General features: G+C 35.3%; 1 protein-coding gene across 19 annotated transcripts in view; it reads right to left on the bottom strand.

The window, feature by feature from the left end:
• Window positions 1-25,627, bottom strand: part of LOC105327769 (dynein axonemal heavy chain 3) — an 80,829-nt gene that overhangs the window by 11,292 nt on the left and 43,910 nt on the right. For 7 of the 19 annotated variants that reach the window (XM_066081564.1, XM_066081567.1, XM_066081565.1 and 4 more), the window contains 33 exons: window positions 24,295-24,533; window positions 23,647-24,013; window positions 23,344-23,457; window positions 22,906-23,058; window positions 22,415-22,594; window positions 22,074-22,212; window positions 21,705-21,895; window positions 21,197-21,292; window positions 20,834-21,025; window positions 20,355-20,488; window positions 19,884-20,046; window positions 19,324-19,506; window positions 18,934-19,092; window positions 18,769-18,840; window positions 18,406-18,606; window positions 17,973-18,128; window positions 17,575-17,670; window positions 17,058-17,296; window positions 16,345-16,516; window positions 16,060-16,146; window positions 15,837-15,953; window positions 15,195-15,380; window positions 14,629-14,766; window positions 14,409-14,513; window positions 13,410-13,570; window positions 12,731-12,754; window positions 6,958-7,129; window positions 6,616-6,741; window positions 6,086-6,263; window positions 4,199-4,306; window positions 2,758-2,834; window positions 2,375-2,461; window positions 1,799-2,005 (listed from right to left, as the gene is read on the bottom strand). In XM_066081564.1, the coding sequence (XP_065937636.1) occupies window positions 1,799-2,005; window positions 2,375-2,461; window positions 2,758-2,834; window positions 4,199-4,306; window positions 6,086-6,263; window positions 6,616-6,741; window positions 6,958-7,129; window positions 12,731-12,754; window positions 13,410-13,570; window positions 14,409-14,513; window positions 14,629-14,766; window positions 15,195-15,380; window positions 15,837-15,953; window positions 16,060-16,146; window positions 16,345-16,516; window positions 17,058-17,296; window positions 17,575-17,670; window positions 17,973-18,128; window positions 18,406-18,606; window positions 18,769-18,840; window positions 18,934-19,092; window positions 19,324-19,506; window positions 19,884-20,046; window positions 20,355-20,488; window positions 20,834-21,025; window positions 21,197-21,292; window positions 21,705-21,895; window positions 22,074-22,212; window positions 22,415-22,594; window positions 22,906-23,058; window positions 23,344-23,457; window positions 23,647-24,013; window positions 24,295-24,533 (5,019 nt within the window). Of the gene's footprint in view, window positions 1-1,798; window positions 2,006-2,374; window positions 2,462-2,757; window positions 2,835-4,198; window positions 4,307-4,379; window positions 4,410-6,085; window positions 6,264-6,615; window positions 6,742-6,957; window positions 7,130-12,730; window positions 12,755-13,409; window positions 13,571-14,408; window positions 14,514-14,628; window positions 14,767-15,194; window positions 15,381-15,836; window positions 15,954-16,059; window positions 16,147-16,344; window positions 16,517-17,057; window positions 17,297-17,574; window positions 17,671-17,972; window positions 18,129-18,405; window positions 18,607-18,768; window positions 18,841-18,933; window positions 19,093-19,323; window positions 19,507-19,883; window positions 20,047-20,354; window positions 20,489-20,833; window positions 21,026-21,196; window positions 21,293-21,704; window positions 21,896-22,073; window positions 22,213-22,414; window positions 22,595-22,905; window positions 23,059-23,343; window positions 23,458-23,646; window positions 24,014-24,294; window positions 24,534-25,627 lie in introns of all 19 variants that reach the window. The other 12 variants (XM_066081569.1, XM_066081572.1, XM_066081573.1 and 9 more) reach the window with 5 other exon arrangements.

The following is a 25,627-nucleotide window of genomic DNA, read 5'->3' as shown; positions in this document are numbered from 1 at the left end:
ACGCAAAGTATTATTGCGTTTAAACGCAATAATTTTTGCGAATAAACGCAAACGTTTTTGCAATTAAACGCAACAATAATTATTGCGTTTAATTGCAATAGGTATTGGGTTTAAGCGCAATAGTTATTGCGTTTTATTGCAAACCTGTTTTTTAATTTGAACATGACTTTTTCTATTCAGACCAAACGAAAAGGTTTATGACATACTTATGTTATGCTACAACCATCCGTCAATCTGTTTATTAAACGTAATGTTAGACATTTCTCGTTTTTCTCGTCGTGCTCTCTCCTCTATTTCTAATTTGTTTTTTATACTGTTTCTCATATATCGAATCTTAATTATTAAATAAAATCAAATAGTCAACACATACACTGTATATCTGCCATCCATAATGCTTTCTTATATCATTGTCAAATGAAAGTGATAATGTTTATTCAATATGACGGACTGATTTGGCATTTATTGTAATTGTTATATCACTGATTTGAATTAGTGATATCACATATTCAAAAAGTGATAGCATTTATTATAATAGGTATAATCATCCATCAATCACCTACATTGTATTTATTTTGTGATTTGAACAAGGGATATCACATATTTGAAAAAAGGTACATGTATCACTCTTGAGTTTGAATATATGGAATCACCTATTCAGATAGATGATTTTACTTTTTGAAAATGTTTTATCACCTATTCAATTCGGTAATATCTTTGAGACAATAAATTTTCAAAGTATAGCCATCAATGCAACTGTTTGTGCAAGTTCCATTGTTTTAATTTGTCACACGAATCGACATGCCTCTATTAATAAGGCCCCTTGGCATAATGCTCTTTGCGAAGGAGTCTTTTTCGTTTTTTCAATTCAACTGTTTCTCAGTCTAGATACCAAGTATCCGGCAAGCAAACATCACTGGTGCATCCATCAATTGCCATTTCGCATGTCATCTCTAAGGAAGAATTTGGAAACAAATATAAGCAAAGACTTATTCTCTCTCTTGTATTTATTAATAGCGCGATCCTTTTTTTGAGGATACGTTTGCTTAGAAGTGCCTGATGCTTTAACTTACTATTTTATTATAAGTTATTCCAAGTGAAAACCAGAAACTGAGTCTTTGGGATGTGTCAAGTGTTGTCATCAAATCACGCACTTGGTACATATATTGAAGTGTATATATAAGCAAATGAATAAACTGCGATTTAATGCAAAAATCAATGCGTTAAATCGCAAAATCATTGCAATTAATCGCAAAATTATTGCGTTTAATCGCAAAAACTTTTGCGTTTATTCGCAAAATATATTGCGTTTAAACGCAATAAAAGCTTTGCGTTTTAACGCAATTTTGGTTTTGCGTTTAAATGCAATACTTTTTGCGTTTTATCGCAATCCACTTTGCGTTTAATCGCAATACTTTTTGCGTTTTATCGCAATCTTTTGCGTTTAAACGCAAAATACATTGCGAATAAACGCAATAACTATTGCGATTTAATGCAATATAAATTAATGTATTTACTGAACTGGCCTCAATAAGCTTCCGTAAGATTGATTGCCACTGCAATAATTAGAATTGCTGTTGCAAACTGCGCTTACAAACACATATATTTTTGAATGAGTAGCATTTTCAAACTCAGTTAATATTCCATCCATATGAATTATTAAAATTCTACTTGCAAAACATTTTAGATTTAATGAAAGTCTATTTTATAATACATTCAGTGATTATTGAAAATTAATTTAACTTTAACAAGTCAACATGCGTAAATCTATAAAGACTAAACCCTATCCTTGAGTACATACTGCTGGTTTATTGCACTGAGAGAAGAAGGCTGGGTCAGAGATAGGGTCATTCAGGTAGGACCGGAGGAGGTTGGCCCTCAGTCCTTTGGGGGGCTCATTGGTCATCTTGACCCCATTCTGGAGGACCGACACGGGGAAATCTGGGGAAGGGTAACTTGTCAGCCACAGCCGGAAGTTGGGCTTGGTAATGTTGATGTCCGTAATCACCTTAAATCAAATTGAATTTATTAAACATCATGTTTGACTAAATGAGAATAAATGAGAAATTCTAATCAAAATAATTTCTCCACATTGTTTGAATAATTTTTTTTCTCCTCATCTATCATACTATTTTTATCAATAATGGAAAATGTACAGTATACACAATTAGAGTGCAACACTTGGGACAAATGATTTTTAATCATTATAAACTGTACATGTTTTTACAATATTTGGCAAATCCATATAAGAGTTTTTAATTCTTTCTTAAGAATACGGAAATGAAACTGAATTTGTTGTAAGCATTAGTTTCAACCATATTTTACTGTATACTTAGTGGCCATTATTCATACAGCCATGTACATGGTGTTAACAAACCGTTTCACAGATGCGTTCCAGTTCACCCAGCCATGATGCCGCCAGGTGGCAGTTCTGTAGAACCACCCATGTTCCATCATCCACCGCCTACAATACACCACAATCAGTGGAAGTTTATCTTTTTGAGTTTGAATAAATCACACACAGAATATGTTGGCCAAAGAAAAGATGCCTGAAAATCTTGGTTTAATTTTTCAGTGACAGGAAGTTTTCTTTCTATCATTTATTGTTTAAGCATGACCTTCGTCGAGGAACTTTCAACATTAAGTAGGACTCTTGGTAGGAAGCACCGCCAGATTATTAGCTCTGACAGTAAACAATAAATACATTTCACATATTAATTTTTAACATACAAAAAACTGATCAGACACAGCGTATCTTACCTCCATTATCATTTTCTCAGCTATGGGCCCCTGACCTTGCCCCAAAGAGATTGTTTGTAGACCTTTGCTCCCTGACCCTGTGGAATAATAGAAAAGGTCAAGGTCATTGAAAGAAATGCATGCATTACTAAATACTAGAAAGAGGACACTATTTTAGAAAAAAATTAAGATTACAGAAGGAGTACATATTAAAAGAGTAGAAAACAATATAATCAAACTGATGAAGATTAGTTAATATATTGATTGTAAATATACTTTTCTCGCTATTACATGTAGATGCATTGTGAAATGACATTTGGAGGAGAAAAATTCCACTTAAAATCGTTTTTATTATCAAATTACAATCATTAAAAACATTTTTCTCAATAAATCAATAGTTATCTGGACAGTAATTTGCTGAGGAGAAACAGCTGGAGAGACTGAAAGAAAGCAATCATAATTGATTACATAAAAATCCATGCATATAAATCAAGTCACATGCAAGATAAAATATACACAAACTTGCTACAAGTTGGTATCATGCAGTTATACAAAACATCTGAAAGAGAGCATGCAAAAGTGAGACATGATGACATATATATCTTGACTACTGAAAATAAGATGACTACATGTACATTAATTGTAAAATCCTAGTTAATCAAGTTACTGGGTCAGGGTTTCAAGTAGAGGGATCAGGAACAAAATAAAAGAATAAGAATTTCTTTGATGGGAATAAGAAACAAAAGGAAAAAAAAAAGACCGTATAAAAACAATGAAATCACTACCAGGTCTTTCGTGAAAATGGAAGACCTTAAAAAGTTCTACTTTAACCTAATAATCTTAAAACAAAAGTCCTACATCTAGATTCTACAAATTTTCTACATATAAAAAAGTTAATTAAAACCTGGATGTTTTAATATCTACACAACTGATTTAGTTTTTCTTGAAATTTCCATTTTTCAATGCTGAAAGCATTTTTCACAATGAAGAAATACTGGTAAATATAATCCTCTCATATAGATTTATTAAGTGTATTTATAAATTGAATAGTTGATCAAGAGTAGGAATGCTTAGTACATTATTTGTATCAGATGCATTTGATCTTTATCTTGAGCAACAAGCTAGGTACATCCAGAGGGGGTTAGGGCGTGAGATGGGTGTGGCTACTTTAGCTAGGGCGTGACAGGGGGAGGGAATTAACTCTAAAGGGGGCCACCTTTAGATTCTGGTAGGCTGAAGAAATTGATATACTGGTAAGTTAATTATTCACTTTTTTATTTAATCTAAATACATATTGCTAACTCATGATAAAAAAAAAGATTTTAGATTTTTTTTTATTTTATTATGTCTAGAATGTTTTACTCCTGTTAATTTTCAACTTTCAATAATGACCTTGACCCTACCAGAAGGTCGTTTGGTGGCACTGTGCATGAGTGACAGGTTAGTAGTGGTATGGACATACGCGCATGATCCTCTGAGGGGTGTGTGACCCCCAGTAATGAGGTTATTTTACGCTCTGATGAATCATCACTCATCTGTGACTGTGATGAAGGCAGTGGAGGTATTAAACCTGTTAGAGGTCACATGGAATATTAAATAAACAAACAAAAAGGTCAAAAGGTTAAAAGGTCAATCAAACAAACTTGATGTGGTGATACCATCTTTTGATCTTCCTGAATGAATAAATGCATGAAATTTTAGTGAGTATTAATTCACATTGTAAAAACACAACCACACATGACAATTGCTTTAATTAACATTTACAATATATAAATTTAAAATCAAGTACTGATATCCTTTAACACTGTACACAACCATGCACTGGGTGGATGTTCCTTGTGGTACCCCAGGCCTATGTCTAGCGGTGCACCTAGTGAACTAACAACCATGCCCACACAATTACCAATGTGGTGGATTATGAGATATTGACATCTTCTGTAACCAGCGAGACCAAAATACACCACTCACAACCCTTAACCTCCAATCGCACATACAACTTTTAAAAGCAGACGGTGATGTATATCGTTCATACAACCAATTACACACTCTTGTGTAAATGTACTTGTTTGGAATCCCAACAACAGCAGTTATGTGGCTTAGCACATGAGAATTCCAAAAGCAGTTACGTGACTTAATTGACTTTTTAAGCAACCAATCATCACTTCACCTGGTTGTCACATGACAGTATCACATGTTCTCATTGTCATGTGACATGAATCAACCAATACACCAACATACTCACCTTCACTTTTCCTTACAGACACAGACTTAATAGCACCTGATTATCAGAACAATGATCAGTTTAATCATCAACAAACCATTCAGTGTCAGAACAGTAAACAATGGCAGACACAGATCTATTCTAAATACCTACAATTTTTTCACTATCATTTCTATACAGGCCACTTCAAATCAATTATTTGGTTCTCAGGCCAATACTTTCAAAAATAAATGCTGGAGGGCAGAGATTTTTCTTTCCTTTTATTTTTCTTATTAAATAACGAACAGATGCATTATATTTTTATTTTATTTTTAAAACCCAATGTTTAATTAATCAATTGAATTGATTAAATGATCTAAACAAAATGATTAGAAATAAATCTTCATGTTTTCTTTCAAGGATGAAGAAGCCACATGGAGCAAGAGTTGAGAGAAATTAATTCAAATCATTTAAGCATGGGTAAACACTTTGATAAATCAGATGCAGGCACCTTGAGAACCAAGGAATTAATTTTTTTGGCCTTCATTTTCAGGTTTTTTTTTTTGATCGACAAGCATTTGTGCTTCTCTCTGCTCTAAGAACAACACAATGTTTACTCACCCACATCTAAAAATCAATCAGGAGAAAGTTAGCAAACAGATTAAATGATTTCACAATTCACCGGAATAAAAATCAGCTGAGTTCAAAATGGACAAACTGCTAAAATGTTTTGCTTGAATGCTGAGGTTAATACTACGGACTGCAAACAAATGATACAGTATACAAGATAGACAGGTGCTGCACTCCTATTGTTTTAATACAATCCCGAGATAATGGCACATGTTATAACATACATATGGGTTAAATGTAATACAGACTTGCTCTTGGAACTAACAAGCTCTTTCTTCAGATACAGTTCAAACACTAACACACACACACACGAAGTGGCCTATGAACCTAAGAAGCCAATTATTTCTAAGATACCTGTAAATTAGCATTGATTTCAAGCAATTAGGTACAGACTATAGTCTAGTAATACAGTGTACACTGGAACCTCCTATGATGGCATTTGAGTAAACTCACTGTTTCAACAACTCAGTTTCAATACAATCAAACAAATAAATAGCGGGAAAAGACTTTATATTTTACCTTTTTCTTCAGCAAATCTGTATAGACCAGCCATGGGGTCAGCTCCTGGGGACAGAAGGAATATAAGGGGGGAGAAATGCTGGGAGTCCTCATAGCTGAGCGACAGGTCAAAGGTCGGGGGTTCAATGTACTGCTGACTCATCTTCTCCACAATGAAGTTTTGAACAGCTGGAACCATCTACAAAAGACAAAATATTGTATCAAATATTATAAAACTTTCACTGCATCTATAAAGAGAAAAAAATCTATTTCACAACAAAACACCAAGTGTATATACTTGGTGTATGGAATATCATGTAACCTTTACATTATCTTAACTTCATATTCATTTATTTTTACCCTAACAATGAACTTAAAACTGGTCAAATTCAAAACAAACACACCATTAGATTTTAATAACTGCATGTTATTGTACGGAATATCAAAATAAGGAGATCAATCTAGAGATATTGTGTCGAGGAAAAATTAACACAGGTCAAATCTATGACTGCTAATTAAATAGCTGCCATGCATGTCTTCTAACTGTTTACCTTATCCGGACGCAGACACCGGAGCACTATCAGTTCCTCCAGGCGATTGAGGCTCTTGTCCCACGGCTCCATGAGGGGCTCAGTCTGGGGAGCAGTGGAATCATAGATCTTCTTCCACGCATTCAGCTGTCAATCAAAAATCATACCAAATTAGTTCAGTATGCTAATTTTCTGATTATTCTAAGAGTCAAATACGGTACAATCTTCTATAAAATAATCATGTTGGCCAAAAAATGAGTTAACTTTTAGTATGAATGCTTCATACTAGACAGTCAAAATGACGATATCTAAAATGTGGTAGATGTAAAGGGCTGGAGTTAAAGTGCTATATAATTTTTATACATTTTTGCGGAAATGTTCCATGAAGCCTTTAAAGGGTGGTAGATCGGAGGCCCTGACGATCTCTCCCCACGACTTGTCAGGGAGCCAATCAGCTGCTGGGTTAGGGAAAGGATTCTCCAGGGCCACACCCCCTGTCAGTAGGAAGCGCCAATCACGGTCGTTGATTTCACCACTACAAAAGAGTCAGAGAAGTAATGAGAGTCCAATAGGAACAGTTCTTTGCTACAAAATAGTACGCTCTTTGATTCAAAAGGGAAGTGAATGACATGAGTGTTCCTTGTTGAGCAAACTTATGAAACTAAAATATACAGTGTTAAACATCTGATACAACAAAATGCTTTTCATTTAAGTTTTTTTCTAATGCAAAATAAAAGATAACTAGAAAACTGACCAGTCAGGAAGGGCCCCGCTATGACAATTAATATACAGAAGTGAAAAAAACGTTGAATTCCATCCTCTTTATATTAACAATGATGAAAAATATAAATGCCCGGCATAAGATGTAAAGAACTGCAATATATAGGATCTCATGATTTGTAGTTGGATATGATTTTCATCCAACAATTAAAGTGTTAAACTGAGGGGTAAAAATATAAGGGTGCAGCTCATGGAATGAGAGTTTAATTTGATTACATTAAAAAAAAAAATATGAAAATAATAAGTAACAACTGTATTTTTAAAATTTCAAGATAATTCCTGAATGTCCAAAAATTCTAAATAGTAACCTTGTATCTGCATAAAACAGAAATAACCTCATGTCTTATAAAAAAAAACTAAATTAAATGTGTATTTAAAAAAGATTTAAACAGGTGTTTTATAAAATGCAAGCCTTCAGTGAATGCAAATTTATACATTGTATCACCCAGGGTTGACCTCAACTTCAAAACAAACATCAGTTGCAGACAAAGGTGTTCATTAATCTTCATATCTGCAGTAGGCAAGAAAATTAATCCCAGGGGGTTAATTGTTTTGCTCTCTCATCCTTTTCTTCTAAATTTACAATAAGATTTGTTTTTTTCAGAAATGACAGAATGGGGTTATTATCTGATTACCTGTTAAAATTAACAGCATTAAGCTAGGCAGAAAAAAATAAAATAAATTATAATTAAAAAATAAAATAGTGAAAAAGGATATCATAATATATATCTTGATTTTAGAATTCAATAAAATTATCATAAATCATTGCGTACGGTATTTTAACCAAAATAAAGTATGAATATTATATTTTAAATCCATATTTCAAAGAATGTACACAATACTACACATCATTCAAAATTTACCTTAACTTCAAAACAAAGTTCATTTGCAGACACAGGCAGTGCAGTAATTAATCTCAATGTGACAGATAAAGATAAAGCTTAGGATTTTCTTCCTGTGGAAGGTTAATTAATCCCAAAGGACAAATATTGCACAGCCTTCCTAGTATACAATGGTAACATTCTCAGCAGTTATCTCTCTTTGCCCATTCATTCTTATGCATAGTTAAGGAATCTACCCCACCACCCCAGCTCCAAACCAGAAGACATAGAGAACCAAACTTAGCATCAAAATATGTATTTCTGCCTACTGAACTACCATACCAAATTTGAACTTGATTGGGCAACCATAAAAAAAGTTATTAGAAAAAAACAGAAAATTTGTGGACGGAAGAGTGACAGACGGACGGACGGACAGAAGGACGGACGGACAGAGTGATTACTATAGGGCACCCGCAAATCCTTGCGGGGCCCTAATTAAATCAGATGGGGAGTTTGAAATCTGAAAATTGATATATAAGATTTACATATGTGATCTAAGGATCTCTAGATTTTCAAGGTACACATATTTTTAATCTAATGATCATGCATACATATAACAAGAGGCCCAGGGGCCACATCGCTCACCTGAGCAACATTTGCCTTAATTCTGATCAAATTAGCATTACAGTATCAAAATATCTTGACAACTGAGTACAGTAGATCTTGCTAAAAAAAATTGAAAATCTGCCAATTTTTATCAACCTCTTATTTTTTGGTAAATACCAAGCCCCTTTTGTTGTTGTACCTGTAAGAAGATTTGTCTCTATTCCTATATACCCCCCCTCCCCCCATTTCATGGCCCCATTTTTCTCTAGGGAATCATGGTTTCATCAGACTTAAATCTGCATAACCTTTGCTTTCACACTAAGTACTGAGTTTTGAACCGAACACTTTCCCAGAATAGTTTTAAAGATTTTCTCTTCATATTCCTATGTAAAAATTCAAACCGCCATCACGGTCCCGCCCTACCACTAGGGACTGTGATTTTGCAAACTTGAATTTACACTACCCGAGGATGCCTCTACACAAGTTTAAACCCTTTCTGGCCAAAAATTCTTTAAAAAGAAAATTTTTAAAGATTTTCTCTATATATTCCTAAGTAAAAATTCATCCCCCATTGTGGCCTCACCCTACCCCTGGACTATTATTTAAACAAACTTGAATCTATACGATCTGGGGATGCTTCCACTCAAATTTGGGCTTTCCTGGCCTAATAATTTTGAGAAGAAGACTTTTAAAGATTTTCTCTATCTATAAAAATTCATCCCCCATTGTGACCCCGCCCTACCCCCAGGGACCATGATTTGAACAAACTTGAATCTACACTTCCTAAGGATGGTTACATGCCAATTTGAGATTTCTTGGCCAAATATTTTTGAGAAGAAGATTTTTAAAAGATTTTCTCAATATATTCCTATGTAAAACTTGATCTCCCAATTGTGGCCCCACCCTACCCCCGGGGATCATGATTTGAACAAACTTGAATCTACACTACCTGAGGATGCTTTCATTTCAATTTGAACTTTTCTGGCCTAATAGTTTTTGAGAAGATTTTTAAAGATTTTCTCTATATATTCTTATGTAAAACATGATCCCCCTATTGTGGGCCCACCCTACCCCCGGGAACCATGATTTGAACAAACTTGAATCTACACTATCTGAGGATGCTTCCACTCAAATTTGAGCTTTCCTGGCCTAATAGTTTTTGAGAAGACTTTGGCTCAGGTGAGCTAAAAAAGGTTAAGTTTACAATGCAATAAGTTGTTAAAGTTGGTTTCTGGAAGAAGAGACTTTGAAAATTTTCTTAATAAATATTAAAATTTTTTTTAGTTTTTTAATCTTTAGTTTTTAAGATCTGTGTACAAACATAGAATTGTGAGCAAATCTCTGTATCTTGCTTATAATTCGAAGCTTAACACTCAAATATGGTTAGTAAATAGAAATTGTAAACAATTATTTAAAACACAAGAAACATGCACTATAACAAATAAAGAACACAATTTATTTTTCGAAATGAATCATATATATACATGTACATGTATATACCTACATATTTCCGACAGCGATATCAAACTCTATTTAAACTGAATAAACTCGAGAAAATGCCGAGCATCTCAACAAAACCTATTGCATTAATATACCATTACGCAAAATATAATGCCGAATTACCGATAGAATGAATTGTATTTCAGTACTTTTTTGATACATCAGATTTTACTTAATTTGCGCAGGTAAACAGTTAACTGTTTGATTTACCGAAGTCTCTGTTTGATTTGATACGTAAAAATCACGAAATACAGACGATAGTTCCCAGGTTACAAAGCATAAATAATGAAAACGAAACGAAAATCAGAACAAGCTAACACCAACGTCATGTGTGAAAACTGTCAACGCATTGAAATATTTAGCCTCAATTTACTTCACAAAATCGGCACAAATACATTTTGCATGTTTCAAAACTCTCCCTTCATTCGCGAACTGTTGCACAACAAGCAAATTCATCATAGTCAGATCGACCCTTTTTCGTATAATGTCATGGCTGCTTTAAACAAAGAACCTCGTTTTAGATGTATGGAATACAAGTCTTGGTAAAATGGGTACGCAAACCTGGGCCGTGGCAAAATAAAAGCCGGGGCAGATCGGCAATCGTCAATTCCAAATACGCATTATTTTGCAGCAATATTTACAGCAAATACAAATATACTGGTCCATCAAATATCCTGAAATTTTAATGAGATTGACAGATTAATAACTGCCAATCTTTTGTTTTGCCTAGGCCAAGTCTTGTCTACCCATTTTACCGAATGCCGAATCCGAAGCTATTAAACTGATTGAAACACGCCTTTCCTTTATTATTATTTTCGTAATAACTCAGATTTGAAACATAATAAGACCTTAATTTTTGCAATTTATATTTTCCTTCCCATAAGGATAATTCATGCTAAACAACGTTGAATTGGAATCAGTAGTTCTTGAGAAGAAGATTTTTTAAAATGCACCCCCCTTTTTTTACAGTTTCAAGGTTTTCTCCGCTTTGAATACAGATCTGACTTTTATTTCTGCAATTTATATTCGCCCTCCCATAAGGATGCTTTGTGCCAAATTTGGTTGAAATTGGATAAGCGGTTTTAGAGAAGAAGTTCAAAATGTAAAAAGTTTACAGACGGACAGACAGACGGACAGACGGACGGACGGACAGACGGACGGACGGACGGACGACGGACAAAAAGTGATCAGAATAGCTCACTTGAGCTTTCAGCTCAGGTGAGCTAATAATAATTACTTTCTAAATTATCTCTCTTTTTAAACCGCCTTGTCTGTTAGTGCAATTTTCCATCTGTTCACTGTGAGGTACATTCAGTTAACAATGATTGTATTTGCTAGTACATGTACTTTTCTAACACAGTGGACTAGTTTTCTAAAACATGGTATTTTTTCGCTATTTGAATTTAACTATTTAGTTGAATAAATGTTGTTTTAATCCATGTACATTTGTAACTAATAATTACAACTGTTACAATGTTTACCTATCTTTTAGAAGGCTTGACTACAGTCTGTGACTACAACTTACCGAGTATCTCTTTCAAAACAAAATTCAGACAAAACATCATAATGAACAATATTAAATTGAAAACAATTGCAAAACCTTCCTATTCAAAATAATGAGATGACGAAGTTCATAAGAAACTTCACACAAATAATCCTTACAATTATGCCACTATGAGTACGTAAATAAGAGTGCATATCTTAAAAAGACTGCAAAACTGAAGAATCAAGCTGGAATTAAAATGCAGACTATTATTGTTTAATGATGTGTGAACACAAAGTCAGCAGCAGGCTCAGACCCAATCTAAGGGGAGCCTACAGGTGTAAGACACGTCAACATGGTCATGTAAGCTCAAATCTGTTTATATAATTCAAAGGATCCGTTCAACACTCAAAGATGGCCTTTTTTCTGATTAATACATAAATATGAATTTCAATTTTTCCTTCCATGACCCAAAATTAAACTATTTAACTAAGCACCCTTTATCCTTGCTTGCTACCTGTTTTGTCCCAGGTTTAACAACCACGAAATTTGGTCCAGGTTGGACTGTTTTTTAAATTAATTTGAAAAAAAGACTTGCTCCCTAAGATAAAATTTGGGGACCCCAAGCCTACGAAGATGAAGATTTTCAAAATATGACACTTTAATCCCAACAATCAGAGGTAATATTAGAAGATGTACTTTAAAACTCCAAACTGATAAAATTGTGTTTAAGAAGTCTACAGAGCAACTTATCAATTTGAAAGGAAAAAGCAACAAAACAAAAAACATTGCTTTAACATTGCAACATATAAAAAATGAGAAAAAAAATTCCTGCTCAATTAAACCTACAAAATTCCATTGAGATAAAAAAAAATTGCTGTGGGAAAAAAGACTTAGAGATTCACGGACAAAAACACAACACGCTGCTATCACTGCACACACTTACCCTATAGAGGAGTATGGCATCGTTCTAACAAAGACAGTTGCACGATTCAATGTAAAGCTGATGCACGGAAAACTAACATTCCCTACTTAATATGTATAGAACTATAGCTTTATCAAAGCTTATTTCACTTGATACTTTTTCTTAATTAGCATACCCGAGAATTAGCAATTAATTTCCCAATGCATATTTAATATCATTAAATCCATTGTTCATTATTATTAAACAATTATTTTATTTTTTGTAAATAGAAGAAAAGTCCAAAATTACTGAAAAAAGAAGAAACCATCCGAGTATAGCTTACATACATAAACAAAATTTATTTTGAAAATAGTCCTAATTTTACAGATCAGCATTCCTTATGAAAGAGATTTAATGGATTGCAATGTGAAATGATATCAAATCCCGGTGACATCCTAATAAACATGCTCTGTGAAAAACAAAAGCTAGTTATGCCTAATGTGACAGAACATTCTTTAACAAAATTTTAACTATTAATATATTAAATTTAACAATTTAAATAAAAAAAAAACCTGCTTGAATGCTCATACTGTGATTCATACACAACATTATTATAACCCCTTCAAACTAACTTCTCCTCATTACCATCTATCAAATAAATGAATAAATTAAATATTCATAATTGATTTGACAGTGTATAAAACATGCAGAGCGTTCCTACTTTTGTTTAGCGATGCCGATACACAGGAGGAAGGAGAAGAGCAGCTTGTCCTTCTCAAACAGCGAGCGGCAGACGTTCTTGTAGATGCTGTAGGTGAAGTGTTCATTCAGGTTGTGGATCCTCTCTTCCAACTCCTGGGACGGGGCACTGTTTATGATGGACTGTAACAAAAAGCAGGATGGTATAATTACATTTCCTTAAATAATCTCTATATACAAAGAATGCTTAATGGAAATGATTTCTTACACCGCATGTAACAGTCTTAATACACTACTTGTAACATTCTTACACTACTTGTAACAGTCTTACACTACATGTAACAGTCTTACACTACATGTAACAGTCTTACATTGTTATACCCCTGTAAAACATTTACTATATAACTCTATATGAAAAAAAAGTCCAGCATTTTGACTGTTGGACTGGAACTGTTAAAATCGACTGTTGACCAGTGACGTCACATTCCGCGAACACAAGTTATTGGTTAAAAGGGGTATAACAAAACAGTTGTTGACTGTGTCTCGGGCAACAGTTGATCTGTCGGACCGGCTCCCAAACTGTTGCCCGCAGCCTTCGGCCTTGGGCAATAGTTTGCGAGCCGGTCCGACAGATCAACTGTTGCCCTTGACCCCAGTCAACAACTGTATACTACAAGTAACAGTCTTACACTACATGTAACAGTCTTACACTACATGTAACAGTCTTACACTACATGTAACAGTCTTACACTACATGTAAAAGTAAGTGGGGCATCTTTTATATATCTCATTACACAAATTAAGGCTGCTTCATGGAACAGAATTCTTAAACTGACTGTAACAGTATTGGGACTGCATTAATACCTCTTACTACAATAAGACTGCTTAATGTGATATACTTCTTATACTGCATGTATGAGTGGGACAGCACAAAAGGCTGCCTTTAAAAAAAACCTCATATGCTGGAATCTTAAGCAAGTGCAGATGCATGTTATGCAATTTGAATGATAATACACTATACCTGGAGATAGAGGTTGATAAACCAGGCCAGGGAATACTGGTACATGGGGTCAATGTTGGCCAAGTCCGATATCACAAAAAACAGCACACTACCGTGCTTTGCAACCTAAAAAATAGTTAATATTTCAATAACAAAATTTCGGAAAATCACATCATTTGTTTCTTGAAATATATTTTTCACTGTGTCTATATGTTATTTATGCTTTTCAATTCAGACTCACTGGTTTGTATCCATTCCTGACATCATCAATGGCGGCCTCGGTCTTGGTGGCCACCAGCTGTTTCTCTGATATCTCCTCTGACAAGATCTTACTGGAGGATAGGATTTCTATGGCAGTCTCATCCTCCAAAATGTTACCCTGTAAGGATTTAAACATGTCAGCACCTTTGTACTTTTCTGGTAGACACAAATTTTCTTTGATATTCATGTATGAGAAAATCAAGTAACATCCTGTGTCCTAGTACTTTACAAATTTTTTACTTGATTTATGTTTATTTCCATTATTTGAACTTCCTACAATAGAAATCAATATTTTTCCCTCCTTAATAAAGATGAAAAAATGATATCGATCATTTATTTTGAAGTTCCCTATTAAATTAATCTTCCTTTTCCTGAGTTAGGGAGGTAGAGGACCTCAAATGTTTATCTCCCCTTGCCAAGGATTAATACATAAGTATTGCACTTCCAAAGTTTCTCTCCCCTTATGTGGAATGAGGAGAGGACCTCAAATGTTTATCTCCCCTACCTGGTTTAAAGATAGGACCTTCAATGTTTGTCTCCCCTTACCTGGGATGAGGAGAGGACCTCCAGTATCTTGTCCTCGATTTCTTTGAGCTGTCGCTTGTTTCTGGCACTCTCTATAATCAGCATGTTTTTCTTCTCCTCTAGCTCTGGTTTTTCTTTGGCGGCAACAATTCCAAGAAGCTGGTCCTCCAAACCAAGTAATGTTATCATGAAGTTCAGCAGGGTCACCTGTATGCAAAAAGATGGAGCAGGTGAAAAATGACAGCCACTATTTTGTATAGAATATTACAGTACAATGCATGTGTAAGTCTTTAAAGTTTGAAAATTTTACCTGTATTCAATGCAAGCTGAACAATACTGATAATTCTAAATTAAAAGACAGGAATTAATATCCGTGTAAAATCGCGAGAATAACGTCTCAAGAATTTTGAAATCTCACTTTTTTTCCAGACATATGTAAAGAACAAGCAACTATGATAAAAATTCAGCATTCATGATTTCACATTCTTGTGATTTGATGGAAAGCTGTTGAATCAATTGAGTACTCGCGTAACATAAGGAATCTACAGTACATATTTGTGTTGCAAAGTGAATTTTTGCTTCAGTTTGATTTCAGTCAACTGACAAAAACTTATAACTTCAATGAACATCATGAATGTGCTACATAGATCCTGCTGAACTGACCTTGACTGAGACTTCTGGCAGATAGTGTGGGTTGCGAAGCCTGGTTGTGATGTACAGCTTGAAGTCCTTGCTGTACTCAATGATATGGTCTCCCACACGGATGTACTCCATGTTGTTCTACAAAATCAGCAAAAAATTCATTACATTAGGGTTATTACAAAAGATAATCCGTGTTTTCTATGTGCAAATTGAAGCTGAATAAGAGAAGAAGCATAGATTGTACCTGTTTGAATGTCTGCTTCAGAAGAATGGGTTCTAGAATAGGGTCCAACTCTTCTCCAACATTTTCCAGCAAACAAGGATTTCCAAACTAAAGAAATAAAACAAATTAGTTTACATATTTTCAAAGAATCTTGTTTAATTTTGCAACATTTTATAACAAATAATACATTGAAGCACTATATAAAGATAATATTTTGCAGATAAGCTGCTGCCACATAAAAACTTGACAACTGCTTTATTCTCGATCTCCATTAATTGTTCTAAAGAATATGCCAGTTGAGCATACCTGAATACAGTTTTCCAGGTTCCTGCTAAAGTTGACATCAGACATTTTGACGACCTCCAGCTTGTTGGACTTCTCCATGTTCTTGACCCACTTATTGGCCTGACCCTGGGGGTCAATCATCAGGGGCCAGCGATTAGCACTCATCACAATGATAGCATTCTCCACCGAGTAACTGTAACAGAATAAGTTTTATGCATACAGAGTGATATTAACGCATGATAAGTTTCTTCCTCATACGATTACATGTACTGTTAACTTTTGTTTTATTTTTAAATAAAAGTGAATTGCATCTTTGATGACAGACTTGAAAACTACCAAAGCATTATCTTAAAAAAAAAATGATCATGCTACAATTATTCTGTATCAAACTGTTTCTAGTAATGGAAAATTTATGTCCTTATTAAACAATAAGTAAACTTGAAAACAAATTTCCCAAAAATGTTAAGAAAATCAAATATTGTGGAATCATTAAAATTCGTGGGGGCCAATTTTCGTGGATTGCTTAAATTTTACACATTCGTTGGGAAGTAATTTCATGTATTTTTGTATACTTACAAAAGGGTTATGACTTTATAGCCCTAATTTATTAATTTGTGGGGGGTGTTAATTCGTGGATGAGAGGTGCCCACGAATTCCACGAAAATTGAGCCACCAGGAAATCTAATGATTCCACAGTATGATTTAAAGTATTACATCAACAAAGCTATACTTACTTGTCTACGGGGAGTCCGGCGATCTGCCAGTCTCGGATCTTGACAGGGTCCCCGAGTGTGGTGTACAGGGAGAAGTGTTCGGAGAGCGGTATGTTCCGCTCGGCGCACATGGAGTACCACTCTTTCAGACACTCTTGGCGGTAGTCCAGGATGAACGGTCCCAGGTACGCCACCACGCTGGCTGATAGAAGCACGTCACCCACAATGTTGTCATATGTCTCACTCAATTCCTCCACATTCTGTTATGTCAGAAAGTAGTGATGTTTTTGAGATACTGACCACTGTTACAATGTATGTGCCTTTACTATCAGATAGTTTGTCCATTTCATTTTTTAAATGCTCAACTAGTCTATGCAATTCTCTTAAATTCTCCATGATTCATATGATATCATCTTGTCAAAGAAAATCTTTAAAAATCAACACTACTACCTGCAGTTTTAAGACACTGAATGATATAAAAGGAAAACAAAACAATGTCCAACGCATGTAAAGCTCCTATAAATAAAGACACACTTACATTCGTCCACCTATCTTTCTCTCCTCCCAGTCCACTGATCAGCTTTTCTGCTCTTTCTATCTTTATTTTGGTCAGTTCAATGTTATCCTCCAAGTTCTAAGTCAGGACAGTAATCAGATTAAACTTTCACAAAATAACCTTCCTATTTACAAACAGAGAGGTGTTTTACATTTACCACAATTATAGTCAAACTTCGTTATCTCAAACTAGATGAGACTGTTTTAAAAACTTCAAGATATCCCAGTTTTTGAGATAACGAGGGTAAAATACTTATTAATAAAAATAATTGGTTGGGACTCAGAAATCACTTTGACATATCCATTGTATTCAAGATATCAGTGTTTGAGATATCGAAGTTCAACTGTATATAATCAATGTATATCTACAAGCTGTCTTACCACTTTTTCCTCCTCCTTGGTTTTGAGCTGATCCTTCAGCCCATTCAGTTTGTCAGTGATTGCCTGTAGTTCGGCCTGTTTCTGGTGGAGCCTGGCCATTTGTGTGGCTAATGTAGCCTCTGCCTCCTCCAAACTCCGCCGCTTTGGTCCCACAACCTTCATTAACAAAAACAAATACCGGTACTTCAGTAAAATCAATATTATATATACAAGCTACTGTGATGCTAGTAGCATTTCCATTTGAGAAATTAATTAGTAAGTCAAATATAAGCTGTGAATTTATCAAACTTAGCTTTATAGTTCTTATGATTGATCATTTTCTAATCCTACTGGTAAAATTATTATGATCTCAAATCTCCATCCCAGGAGCAAAGTTGTGATAAAAAAATTATTCAACATCATTTGACCTTGACCCAAATAACTGAAGACTGACCTTGATGACACTGTCGTACACATCCATGGCCCTGATCCACTTACAGAGACCCTCACAGGCAGACGACACGTTCCTGATCAGATTGGGCTCAAAGTCTGGGTTACTCATGTACTTGTCCCGGATCTTTTTCATCACCGGCATTGGGATATTGTCCTTGTCATACTCCTTCAGGGAATCTAAGAACTTGATGTCTCCCAGCATCTGGAAATCAAAGTACAGGTACAAAAATTGAACAGGAAAAAGTCATTAAAAATATATTTGCAAAATGCTTACAGAGGAATTTTTTTTCTTTTTTAGTATCTATAAGTAAATATTTCATTGTCTATTTTATAAGTGAATATTTAATAGAGACAAGCCACTTACTCTCTTGGCTGCAGGCCAGTAATCCTCCACTTTTCGGCCATTAGCATCCACTTTATTGTCTGGCTTAATGCTCTGAAAAATCAAAATGAATTGTATTATAAACCACAATCCAGTCCAAGAAACATGCAGGAAGTATTGCTTTTTATTGAAATATCTGACCCTGACCTTCATAATACAGACAGCTTCCATGACCAGTTTGACCCCATTAGGTGGATTAGCCATGGCCTTGACCAGAGAAATGTCATTCTGTTTCAGTGTGTCCAGGGCAGCTACGGCAGCATTTAGGGCCGGCATGGCAACTGCCAGCTTGGCTTCACACTCATCCTAAACATATCAAACATGTTTATTAATTTAATTCATGACAATAACTTATGTCACTTTCAATTTCAAAATTAATATTGACACTCCCTCCTACCAACTTACACTACAAAAACCCAGAGTATATGTGTATGAATATAGAAGGAGGGAGCCATGGAAAGAAGAAAGCTATAAATAATCAAACAGCACACAGTATGTGACCTTCTAAAATATTTCCCTTCCTTGACCTTGACCTACTTTGATGGCCTTGGCGTCCATGGCGGCGTTATTAGCCACCACTTCGTCAGCCTCCACCACCTTCTTGATGGCCTCCACTTCGATGCTCTCTTTGCTGATGAACTCGATCAGCTCCGCCGTCTCTTTGCTGGTCTGGATCAGCTTAGGTTGGAGTTCCACTAACTCTTGCTGCATCACATTCACCTATAGTCACAGTAAAAATTTAGCATTAAAAAAATTTGAATATTCAGGAAATCTTTGAAATAATATTCTACCAGTGCAAACATTTTTTTGGTTAGATTCCAAAACAATGTTTTCTCAAATCTTATTTTTAACAATAACCTTAATTGTTGAATTTAAAGGATAATATTTTTTGTGATTGAATTTTTGTGTCCAAAAGATACCACAAAATTTAGCAAAAAATAGCAACCAGAAATTCCAGTTAAACAGCAACAACTTCATCAAAGATCAATTTTCATATTTTTCATCACAATAATAAGAATAGCAATTCCTATATTTGTACATGAACACTGTCTAAATTTTTTCTTTTTAGACTGCGCGCTATTCCTAACTGTGTGTACCTGACTCTCGGAGAACTCAAGTTTCTCCAGCCCCACGATGTAGCGGTTCTTTAGGGTCAGGATCTCCATTCTCTTGTGGTCCAGCAGGCTCTTGAAGGTCTTGATCAGCTCCAGGTATGACGTGGGTGTCACATAGTTCCTCCGTCTCATGGTTTCATAGTACCTGCAACAATATTCACATTGTTGTACTCATGTACTACTGGTCACATATCTAAACTCTGGAAACTAGTTAAATCAATAACTGACAATATTCTCTTTATTAGCCTTAAGATAAATGAACAAATCATAGTATATGATTTTTTTCTCTTCAAAATGAGCTTTCAAAACTGCATGATGACATCTTTCTTTAATATAAGTCCTATAGAACAGATTGAAGTAGTTTTCCCTCCTAAAAACTTCACAAATAAAAGATATTAAGAGATAAAATGAATACACAAGTATAGAGGCTTTCATTATTCTACTCATACAGACCTCTCTGAGAGCATGCGGACACTCTGGTGGAAGTGTTTACACATGTAGATGGTCTGGGTCCGGACTTCGTCTGACATTTCTACATCTTCAAGGAATTTATTGGCCACCAGCTCCAAGGCATCTTCTGGCCATGGCTGAAAAATAGCAGCAAAAAAAGTCAGTGATCATTGATTGGGCATAACTATTTAATAATTGAAGTAGGGTATAAACATTACAAGAGTCTCCAATTGATCAAGAACATGTAGGTAGAAAAAATATTTAATACTATTTTCCATGTGCATATAAAAACACAATATCAGTTACAAAGCAGTGTATTGTAAATTTTAAATCAGTATTTTTATATCTAGCTTTAACACTTATAATCTTATTTGAATATTTTCCTATATTTATCAAGAACTCTTCTTTTCAAGAGGTTAAATCAGTCTATAAATGGACACAACCATCTAGCCCACTTTAAAAGAAACCTCCAAAAGGCTGACCTTGAACCAGTCGATGGTGCAGCAGTTGATAAGTGAGGGGAACATCCGGATCCTGTTCCGGAAGTTGTCTCCGATCGGAGAGAAGGCCAGCACCACGTGGAGGTTCCGCCTGATCCGCTCAATGAACATGTTGTACATGTTGAGTGGGGTCATCTCCATCTGAAGGTTCTGCTGCAAGGCCAGCTGCTGCATCTGGAATCAAGCACAAAAAGTGTACAATTCATCCAATTACTTATTTGATATGTAAACGAACACTGTAGAATTTTAGTAGCACACACTTAAAATAACAGATATTCTATCAATCTTTAACATAATAAATACAGTCTTCCTGCAGTAGATGGAACACAAATGAAGTCAATGTACCTTTTCAATAATCTCTAGTCTCTCTTCATTATCATACAGATTAGGAATGTCTCCTGTGTTCAAAATCATGTTGATGTCCTCCAAGAACGACTCATCCTGCAAGCATATTTAAAGTCTCCTTTTCAATAATCACAATCGCATACATGTAAATGATTATATCTACTGTGGTTTCATCAGTATTCACTGAAGACCAATTCCTGTAGATTTTGATTTTGGTTGAAAAATTGTCCACAAAATTTATGTATCCTCAAAACTGAGAAAATTGTACTAAATCAATGAAAACTAATACCCTCAAATGTAAAAACACAGTGCCCTTTTCAATTTATGAAATATATAATTGTAACAGGTGGTAAAAAGTCAAGTCTAAACCGGGACTCAAACCCAGGGCCTCTGGCATACCGTGCCAGCGCTCAAACCACTGAGCTATTGAGACCCGATATATTGACTGACAGTCACACACCTGTTAACCCGGTGACATAATATCAATCAAATATCCCTGCTGTAGTACCTTGATCTGGTGGTCCCCAAATAGGAACACCATTGAGGTCCCCTCATCCCCAGCACGCCTCATGAGGCGACGGAGGTCATCTCTCCACTCAGAGATTGTGTAGTTTTTGGTTATTTCAATTTGGAAGAGTTCAAAGTCCGACATAAAGGCAGCCAACCGTGAAGCACTCTGTCTCCCACTGCCCCCGATACCTAGTCAAGCATAACATTTTTTTTGAATTGGACATTTTAACATGATTTAAAATTGTGCATGTTTTTCAAAATCTCAGAATTTTTTTTTTATCAGCGTTTACATTTGCAAATTATCCTTTTTTCATTTTAGTATTTGGTAAAAAGTCTGCATAGAACTTACATACATAATATTACTCACCAACAAGCAGACAATGGCCGTTCGGCTGCTTCAAAACCCTGCTGATTCTAGATATGTGTTCAATAGCAAACCTAAACATGACTAGATTCATAGGAGCCTTAAACATCATGTTGTACTCCTCAAGGTACATCTCAATGGCCTGAAAAATGAATAGTAATTATCAAATATAATGTCTATAGACTTATCATCTTACAAAGTTTTTAATTTTTCATTTTTTACAAAATTGATGCAAATTTTTCTTTCATATTTCGAAGCCATTTTATTTTATGGTCATACCAAATGTCCCTCCTCCTACCTCCTTTAATAATAAGCTTATCTATCTCCATCCATTATGGCCCTACCTCTTTCAGGTCGTTGAGGTTGAGTATTTCATCGTAGAACTTTTCCTCCTTGCCCTTGGACAGGTAGTCCCCAAACATCAGGCTTCTGATGTCATCGTCAGTGACCCCTATAGAGGAGTCGGTCATGATGTGGGAGAACAGCACGTTCATTTTCTCCTTGAACTGACTCTCCACACATGTCTACAAACCACAAAATCAAAGTTAATCTAAATTCTACACCTTAAATTTAGATAATTATGTGCATTCATAAAGAAAAACAAAGAAAAAAGAATATCATTTAGTTTCTGTTCCACACATTGCTCTCATTTTCTAAACCTTTCAAACCACCTTCTATAATTCATTTTGCATATAACTGCAGATTCCTTATATTTCTCAAATTCTGCAATTTTGCTGTTTTGTATTAGACAGGGTGATAATAAATTTTTGATGCAAAACTTTCATTGATTGCAGTTAACAATAATTCCTCCCGTTTAATCAAGAATCAACAGTACCTTGACCATCTTGAAGAACATTTCGCGGTCCTCCTCGTTGATGAGCCTGTCATAGAACACCCTGTAGACTTCGTGGACCCAGAGGCGGACGATCTTCTGTCCATTCTCCGTGCTCCCCTCGGCCACCACCGCAGGCTTCAGTAACAGGACCCCCTGTACAGACCCACACATACATGAGCTAAATGTATTACTAGTTTCAATTCTGCAAAATTTGCAAGGGTGTTGAGATAGCTTATGTCATAAATGTGAAAAATAATCTGAAAATGAACATCAATGACACCACTGTCTTTGTGTTTAAATTTTATCATCGTAATTTTTTTTGTAATGTGATCCTTTATCTGTTCTTTCTCTTATAGAATGGGGAGTTTGAAGTTTATGTACTTTCTATAAATACAGTCACAGCGGAGTAACAGCAACTTGGAGGAATATTTTACTCACCTGAACCACGCGGGCGAAGTCTCGGAGGTTGAAGACGTAGTGTGACCTGGAGGGGGTGGGGAGGAAGTTGGCGATAGCACTATTGTAGATCTCCAGGGTACTGGTCAAAATGATCTACAATAAAAACACAGAAATTCCTAGAACTGACAGTAAACTGGCAATCATGGTCTTCAAATTTAAAACAAGTACATATACTTATTAATGAAAAATGGGGAAATAAACTTGAAAATAAGAGAACTACAAAAACTAAGAATAATATAAATGCTTCAAATTTATGGCTTCTAAATCGCACAAAACTCTCACCCTAGTAAACTTCCTCAGCGAATTTTCAAACGACCTGAAATGCCACTCAATAATGGGAGAGAAAATGTTCTTCATGGTTTCCTCATCAAAGGATTCAATTCCAATGATATTAAAATGTCTGAGGAACCTGGGGGTCACATTGTTCCTGCCACCCCCTGGTGGCCCCATGGCCGACACCATCACAATGTCTATCAGCTCCAGCACACTTGTGTCCTTCCTGTCGAACCAGTATCCCTGGTCGATCCACTGACGGAGGATCTCTATGGGGGGCTGGGCCCCGTACTTCTCCTTGGCCGGCATGTTCAGGTCATCTACAAACACCATCAGTTTCTTTCCCAGCGTTGGGCCATACACACCCTTCTTCCGTCTGAAATACACAAAAGACTCCAAAATCAAATTTTAAGAACCAATAAGTAAACTCATATAAAGTCTCTTTACTTTTGATTTGATTCAAATCATTTGACAATTTTTCTATAAATAGTTTTTGGGAGACAAAAAGAAACAGCTGACTCGGGAAAACCCCCCAATGGTCCCCTAACTTCAAACAGAATATTCCACCCTTGCACAAACCAGCAATGTTTTTTTATGCCTTCTTATAAAACTCTTGTAAATCAAAATGAAGTAAGAGCCTACAATGTTTTATCCTACCTATCAAGCTTGGAGAAGATGATATCCTGTGTCTGATTGGCTGAGGTCTGGGCGGAGAAGTTGATGTTGCTGATGATGTACTTGTCCTTGGGTAGCTGTAGTAAGTAGCTGTTGGTGATGGCCGACTTTCCTGTCCCCGTGGGTCCCACAAACAGCAGGGGGCAGTCCTGCATCAGGAACCGCTCCAGAAAGTACTTCTGTTTCTCTGTCTCCACCGTGTGGATTATCAGCTCGTTTATCTACAATATTGTGTGGATTATCAACATTAATCTAGAACATCATGTTGATTATCAGCTCAGTAACCTACATCTTGAGGATTATCAGTTTGTTAATCTACAACATTGTGTGGATTATCAGCTCATTAATCTACGGCATTGTGTGGATTATTTGTTATCTACAACATTGTGTACAATATCTTATAACATCATAAGAATTATCAGCTCCTCAATTGACAATTACATTGTTATTCATTCATTGATTAGGAAATTATCCAATTTTTAAGTAATATATACCACAACAATATAGAACACATACTATTTATCTTCCATGTGAATATCCAGTATGTGATTGATTACCTATAGTGCTTAGTGATGAGTTGTTTCTGTGGGGGGTAGGATCACAAATGTTTCTAATACTTGAATTCTGATATACTGTGCTGGTACTATAATGTTATGCAAGTACAATTGTAGTTCATGCTTATTCGACTCATTTGAGCTATTTTAACACTATACTTTGTGCACATCTGACTCATAGCTACGCTAAATGGATAACCGTCCATGCATTTATCCTTAAATCACTAATAAGGGCATGCAATTAATTTTTTGGTTGCTTTTTAAACCTTATCAACATAGCTTGATAAATTCACTCTGCAATCAAATGGCGAAAATTTATACAATAGTTGCAATACACAAAACTCAAACAGAATTCATATAAAAACTCAAAACCATGCAATCAATTTTGTTGGAATATGTACTGCATACAGGATAACTGTATTTAGAATGATTTTTGCCCTGTGTGTTTTTTTTTACCCTTCTACACTTGCAAAGTGTCCCCCCCCCCCTTTTTTTTATATGCCCAGACACAGAAATGTTAACGATAATATGAGATGTTCAAATTCGCTCATCTTAAATTTGCCCACTGTCAATGGCAAAAGGGGTGAAAATGAAAAGGGGGCAAATATTTCTATGTATATAGTATAATCAACTTTTCTTAAAACATTGGCAAATTTGGAACCAAGTCTAAACATTCTTTGTCCCAACTCAAAATATTGCTTTTCAGTGCAAACAAGCAAATACAACACATAGAAAAAATAAAGCCTGTATATAAATACCAA

Source organism: Magallana gigas, chromosome 4, assembly GCF_963853765.1.
Source record: "Magallana gigas chromosome 4, xbMagGiga1.1, whole genome shotgun sequence".
Lineage (NCBI taxonomy): Eukaryota > Metazoa > Mollusca > Bivalvia > Ostreida > Ostreidae > Magallana > Magallana gigas.
Note: the sequence above shows the minus strand (reverse complement) of the source record. Positions and strands in the feature narration are given on the sequence as shown.